The sequence below is a fragment of the Taurulus bubalis genome, assembly GCF_910589615.1.
Source record: "Taurulus bubalis genome assembly, chromosome: 9".
NCBI classification, from domain to species: Eukaryota; Metazoa; Chordata; class Actinopteri; order Perciformes; family Cottidae; genus Taurulus; species Taurulus bubalis.
The window spans coordinates 5944469-5951425 of NC_136597.1; the positions used below are offsets into that span (position 1 = coordinate 5944469).

Below are 6957 nucleotides of genomic sequence, written 5' to 3' on the forward strand. Positions count from 1 at the left end.
AAGGTGGGGGGGGAGAATGGATTTGATGTGTGACATGACTAGTTGTTCAAAGCACTTCATGATCATGGGGGTCAGTGCCACTGGACGGTAGTCATTGAAGCAGGACGGAGTGGGTTTCTTTGGCACAGGTATGATGGTGGTGGCCTTGAAGCATGGCGGAACAACAGCTTGTCTCAGAGATGTATTGAAGACATCCGTGAAGACGTCCTTAAGCTCTGCTGTCTTGAGAGTGACGGGTTATCTTATTTGTGTGGTCTTGTTTAGCTTTCCTGATCCCGTGGGACAGGTTGGCTCTCGCTGTTCTCAGGTCCGTTTTGTCCCCAACTCTGAAAGCCTTGTTTCTGGCCCTCAGCAGCCGATGAACTTCCCCTGTCAGCCACGGCTTCTGGTTAGCCCGAGTGGTGATGGTCTTTACGTGGGTCACATCATCAATGCACTTACTGATGTAAGAAGTAACAGTGTCTGTGTACTCCCCAATGTCTGTGTGGTTATTGTTTGTGGCTGCCTGCTTAAACATTCCCCAGTCTGTTGAGTCAAAGCAGTCTTGGAGAGCGGAGGAGGCCCCCCCCTGCGGCCACACCCGGACCTGCTTCAGAACCGGTCTGGAAACTTTCACCCTGGGTCTGTATGCTGGCAATAGCATGACGGTGATGTGGTCAGAGAGTCCTATGTGGGGGAGGGGAGAGGCCTTGTACGCTCCTTTGTGTGATGTGTAGACCAGATCCAAAATGTTGTCTCCTCTTGTTGGGAAATCAACATGCTGATGTAGTTTTGTAAGTTAATATACAATAAATAAACACAAAATGTGTGTTATTGTTTAACATATTTCAATACATTTCAAAATGACAGTCCTTCCTCACCTGAACCTCAACAGAATAATTGATCTTCTTCTGTATTTGAATGGATACATATCAACTTTAAAAGTGCATGCTGTGTACGGTACTGAGTGTAATGTCTCTATGACAAGGCTATTGTTCTCATTATAAAGAATATTAATGAAAATTTAATTAAAATAGCATGACTTTATAAATAAGTTATATCCTGTATATTTAACCTGTTTCATTAAAAAAATATATACTGTACTTTGTCTCCTTATCAGTCTTTAGATGCTCCACTCCCTCATATCTCCAACCTGCTCTCCAGTCTGTTTCTTCATGGTGTATAAAGGGCCATTGAGTCCTGTATGTCCAAACCATAATCCAAAAAAAGTTAAATCTAAATTTCTGCTCAGTGTCCTTATTCCCAATTTCCTGCCAATCTTTAATTTCACGGTGCTGTGTCATTTTACATTTTCCCCCTCGAAAATATTATCACTTTTGTTTAATGCACATCGATCCCAACATGAATCGGTATTGGAACAGAAATAAGCATCTATTCCTAATTTTTGTACATTTAATAATGACAATAATGACATAAACCTGAGTTATACGATCATCTGGAGCTGTTTGATCTGAATATATTGCTACTTTAATTGGTTTAACCTCCTCTACCCACTGAAGACTATTGGTGTCAGTTCTGCTGTGTACTGATCAGCTGTTTGCAATTATTTTAAAAGTTCCTTTGTCAAAAACTGCTGTTTGACACTTTTAATATTCAACACTGGTATATGTATCAATATTATAATAACTATTCATATGAAAAGTATTCATCAGCTGAGGACATGTTCACATCAAGCAGCTCTGATAGGAAGTCTGGCTGAACTGCACCATGAGCCTCGACCATCATCAGTGTGTTTGCTGCTCCCAGAATAACTTCAGTTTATTATGAAGTGATCAACACCAGACGGTTGTTTTTACATCGAGACCCTGAACAAACATGTGGACCAGTTGGAAAACGTGTTTTGATGGAGATCGGATACATTTTAAATCATTTAAAGAGAGAAATGAGTCGGAAAAGCCGCTGATCAGCGCTCTCCACGGCGGTGAGTAGGTGAGGTTTGGAGGCTCCTCAAACTAAATACAGAGATCATCGGAGCTCTACGTGACTTCAAGATGGAGAGAAACATTTCCTCTATCGGCTGCCTTCACCGCCAGCCTTCAGTACTTGTTCCACGTGTAGTTTTTAGTCTTTTATCAGTGAAGAGAAAACACAAGTGAGTCGGCTTTCAGGCTGCTCAGAGGAGTCTCGGGCTGGGTTGAGTCTCCACGGTTCTCATGTAGTGTTCAAGTACCGCCTCCTGCTCGGAAATCTCCATCAGTCAGACTCTCGTGTTTTCTCAGGACAGCGGATCAACGGAAGAAAATGGCAGAAGTAGCTCCAGCTCCAGCGGCCGCGCCGGCCAAAGCAGCCAAGAAGAAGGTGACCAAGCCGAAGAAGGCTGGTCCCAGCGTGGCCGAGCTCATCGTGAAAGCTGTGGCCGCATCCAAGGAGCGCAGCGGCGTGTCTGCTGCCGCCGTCAAGAAGGCTCTGACCGCCGGAGGATACGATGTGGACAAGAACAAGTCCCGCGTCAAGACCGCCATCAAGAGCCTGGTGACCAAGGGGACTCTGGTCCAGACCAAGGGGACCGGGGCCTCCGGCTCCTTCAGGATGAGCAAACAGGCGGCCGGCAAACCGGCAAAGAAAGTCGCTCCCAAAGCCAAGAAGCCCGCAGCGAAGAAACCTACAGCGGCCAAGAAGCCCAAAGCAGCGGCAGCAAGGAAACCTGCGGCCGCCGCAAAGAAGTCCCCGAAGAAGGCCAAGAAACCCAAAGCAGCGGCCAAGAAACCCGCCGCAGCGGCCAAGAGCCCCAAGAAGGCAGCCAAGAGCCCCAAGAAGGCAGCCAAGAGCCCCAAGAAGGCGCCGAGGAAGGCCCCCGCAGCCAGGAAGACCCCCGTCAAGAAGGTCGTCAAGCCCAAAGCCAAGAAAGCAGCACCCAAGAGGAAGTGAGCTGCTCTCCGGCTGAACCACCAACGCTCCTATAAAAGGCTCTTTTAAGAGCCACCCACTCCACCTTTAAGAGCTGTTTCCTCCTTTATTATTGGCATTAACAGCAGACATGACAGTTAAACTGGGGTTTTAATTTAGACAACAAAGTCGAAACTGTGGCTTATTCTGCTCCAGATAAACTGCCTCAAATAACTCGTGTAAAGTGTGATGAGGGACGGCAGTCTATAATGGACGTGCGTTTGTTTTTTTGGAAGAACAAATAACATGAGAAACATCCAAATTAGACACTAATTAATGTTTAACTTGGAAGTACAAATTAACTTTGGCTCAACAGACGTCCCATTGCTTAAATATAGTTCCAAGTACTTTAACAAATCTAAATGTGAATAAACACCTAATTTAAATAAAAGATGTAATACATAAATTACAAAAAGTAATCTAAGAGCATTAGAGATAAAACTCAAAACCAGTCAGGAGATCCAATGAAGTTCACCAAGCGCCTACATTAAGACCCTGATTATTTTTGATCTACATGTTAACTTCTTGCCCTTTTACATTTTATGTATTACATTATTTTTTATATATAATAATATATAAACACGTGTTTTGAATGTGTCATTATCAGTAATGACTCAAGTTGATTTTGTTTTGCAACTCAAATGCCTGGAGAAGTCAAACCCAGATATTTATTTAGAGCAAATTTAAGTGAGACAATTCTGTTTAGAGTCTAACAAGAAATGGAGTACATGTAATATACAGACCAGGTTTACATATTGATATATGGACATTAATGGTAAATACATATTTTACTATAGTATATGACTAACATACAGTGGTTGTGAATTGATTCTTTATCATTGGAAATTTAACCAATTGCCTTTAGATCTTATTTGTATACACATTAAATAGTTGCTGATATGTGCATTTCTTAATATCAATAATTGGCTTCAGAAACACTAGGAATGTATCCCTCCAGACTAACACTGGACACTATGTAGTGTTTATAGTCAGTGGATCAGATTGAGAGCATCAGGAATTGATCTTTAGAAGAGGTGGTGGCTCTTAAAAGAGCCGTTGAGTTGTTGTCTCCAGCAGGTCTACTTGGAGCTGGTGTACTTGGTCACGGCCTTGGTTCCCTCAGACACGGCGTGCTTCGCCAGCTCCCCGGGCAGCAGCAGGCGGACAGCGGTCTGGATCTCCCTGGAAGTGATGGTGGAGCGCTTGTTGTAGTGAGCCAGACGAGAGGCCTCACCGGCGATGCGCTCAAAGATGTCGCTCACGAAGCAGTTCATGATGCCCATGGCCTTGGACGAGATGCCGGTATCGGGGTGGACCTGCTTCATCACCTTGTACACGTAGATGGCGTAGCTCTCCTTCCTGGACTTACGCCTCTTCTTGCCGGTCTTGGCGGCGGTCTTAGAGACGGCTTTCTTGGAGCCCTTCTTGGGCGCTTTCACGGTGCTGGCGTCAGGCATGATTGTTGGACGATTTCTCCAGCAGCTCAGGACGGTGACTATTTATATCCAATGTGATGCAAATGTAGCTGTGCTGTTGCTCGCACAGGATTGGCTGGCTGCTGCTCGCACAGGATTGGCTGTCTGCTGAGCGAGAGAGCATGCGCATAGACGTAAACGTTCCTGTGAGCAGATGTATTTGAGTGACCAAACTGTTAGTAATACAAAGTTGTAAACCTGTATGTTTTATAACTTTTTATCAATCTAGAGTGAACAGATGGGGAAACGTGATTTCTTGACTGACAAGAACATGAACTAAGAAAGATGCAACATATTCTAGTTATACTATACTAGTGTAATTGTGAGTGATGAGAGGTGTTGTACTAACCTGCTTTTATGAATAAGCATTGTTGGAGGGAGCCCAGAAAAAAACATGTTAATTGCCAACAACTAAATAAAGAATAAAGAGCTTTAACGGTTCTTAAAATGTTCATAATTACTGAATTATTTGGCCCGTTGGGTCGGAAAGTGGAGCAGGAAGAACAAAACAGCCGCCAAGAGTAGAACGACGGATGCCAACATGCTGAAGCAACGTACTGCTCTTACAAATAGGACCTCTATAACAACTCCACAGACACGGATAGTAAAACAAGTGTTATCTCTTTCTTGAACTGCTTCAGTTTCAGTAAATCTTTTTCATATTTAAAATTGTAACTATGACAAAACATATGGGTTCCTTTAATGTTAAGCCTGAAGAGAACGCTCTGGTTTAGTGCTGCTTTTGAGACACGACTACAAAGAGAAACAAAACAACCATGAAGACAAACAAATCAACTAAAAAGAGACAAATCCACAAAGAGAAAAAGAAAAGAAAAAAAAGACCATGAAAAAAAAAACAACCATAGACAGAAAACAACACATATAGGCTGTTCTAACGCTTGTGGAACTGTATGAACTGCCCGTGAGAGTCCAGATGAGGACCTGAACTTCAGTCAGAGGGAGATGGATGCCTTCTACTCAACCTTATTGTGGAACACTCAATAGATGTATTTTGTCTCTAAATATATACATAATGGGAATGTAATGTACAAAATCCCTTTGAATGTTTTTACCCAAATATGTCCATGTGAGGGAGCCATTAACTACCTGTTGTCTTGTCCTTTTCCCTCAGATTTAACCAATTTAAACAATCATATGGTGTTGCTAAAACAAACCATCATTCATGTTTACACCATAATGGTGGATGTCTAGACACAAGGGAGAAGTAATTAACTTAAAATACTACTTTAAACACACTTTTGCTATACATGCTTTGTACAGTCTATGGTTGAACCAGCATCATTTTAGTCTCTTTTATTGACTTGTAAGAAAGCCAAAACACTAGAAAGAAGACGAAAACTATCACATGTATTGCCGTTAGCTAAAACATTCTAGTTTATTGGTTACAAGAACTCAATTACTCCCGTTAGATACACTTGTGCAACATAATGCAATCTATTAGAACAGCCCCATAGTAAAACTACAGGATTAATTGTTTTGCCATTTGGAGTTTAATGTATAGTCTTAGCAACAAAAAACAACACTTTGGGAAGACTAATTTGTGAATATTGCAGTTTATTCTTTATTGTTAAACTCATAAAAGCATCACCATAATACAAATATTACCTCAGACTTAAAATATATTTTGTTTGCAGAAAGCCTCAATCATATCAATCCCATATAAAACAATTACATATCAAGCATAATAGGATGCACAATTAAGCACTAAATATATGAAAGCATGATATTTTAGGTAATTAGTAAGTAAACCTATCAATGCATATCTTTTGAATAAAGAGGCAGTAAGTTGTAATCATACATATGAATCAGGAATTATAAAATGAAGTGACAAAATCCTGTCTATTATTTCCAAAACGATTACAAATACTTGTTGAAAAATGCATCTGTTTTATGATGTCACACCACTGTGTTTAAGGTTTGGTTAGATTTATGCAGAAACACATATTGGTTCAAATGATTTGTTGAGGTTAGGGGAGCTTTGTTGTCATGGTTACAGAAATACACATGTTAATCAGGTAGTTGGTACCAACCGAGAGCCACTAAGCAAGCACTAGTAGTGAATGAGTAAATGATATTGGACACAGCTTATATCTACTAAATGGAATACACAGTACATTAAAGCACATTGTAGCTTAACCTAAGCAGATATAATGTAGGCATAATCCCTGTTTGCATTGTTAGGGGTCATAGCTAGTAATCAGCTAGTGACAGCCTGAAAAGAGACGGCCTGTGGTCTGGCAATCCTTGGTAGCAACAGCCTAGTTCGTTAGGCTGGACGATTTACGACAAGAACGAAATGAAAACGGTTTTACTCTGAGAGGACGCCCATAAAAAACAGTTAGAGGCTGAAGAAGCATACAGATAAAGAGAGCAGGGATAGACAGGAAGTTGAGATAACACCTAGACATGCTACCCTTTGGGGTAATACACCACCAAATGGATGAAATAGTAGTTCAGGGAGCAAGGTCAGCCATGGGGCCTAATGCCTATAGGCTGTACAAAACAAGCCAGCCTCAAGGGTGATGCAGCTGCTGAAGTGTCAATAGCTATTGAGAACAAGATGATAGTCATTGCA

General features: G+C 41.8%; 2 protein-coding genes across 2 annotated transcripts; one reads left to right on the forward strand and one right to left on the reverse strand.

The window, feature by feature from the left end:
* Positions 1 to 2241: 2241 nt before the first annotated feature.
* Positions 2242 to 2893, forward strand: LOC306741384 (histone H1-like; the record flags this gene model as incomplete). Its single annotated transcript, XM_079223664.1, has 1 exon — positions 2242 to 2893. One exon carries the CDS (start codon positions 2242 to 2244, stop codon positions 2866 to 2868), a length of 627 nt encoding a protein of 208 aa, XP_079079790.1. The 3' UTR covers positions 2869 to 2893.
* Positions 2894 to 3793: 900 nt separating this feature from the next.
* On the reverse strand, positions 3794 to 4343 carry LOC306741385 (histone H2B 1.2-like; the record flags this gene model as incomplete). The annotated part of the gene is made up of 1 exon (XM_079223665.1): positions 3794 to 4343. The coding sequence occupies one exon, from the start codon at positions 4341 to 4343 to the stop codon at positions 3966 to 3968; it is 378 nt and encodes a 125-aa protein (XP_079079791.1). The 3' UTR covers positions 3794 to 3965.
* Between the last annotated feature and the right edge of the window lie 2614 nt (positions 4344 to 6957).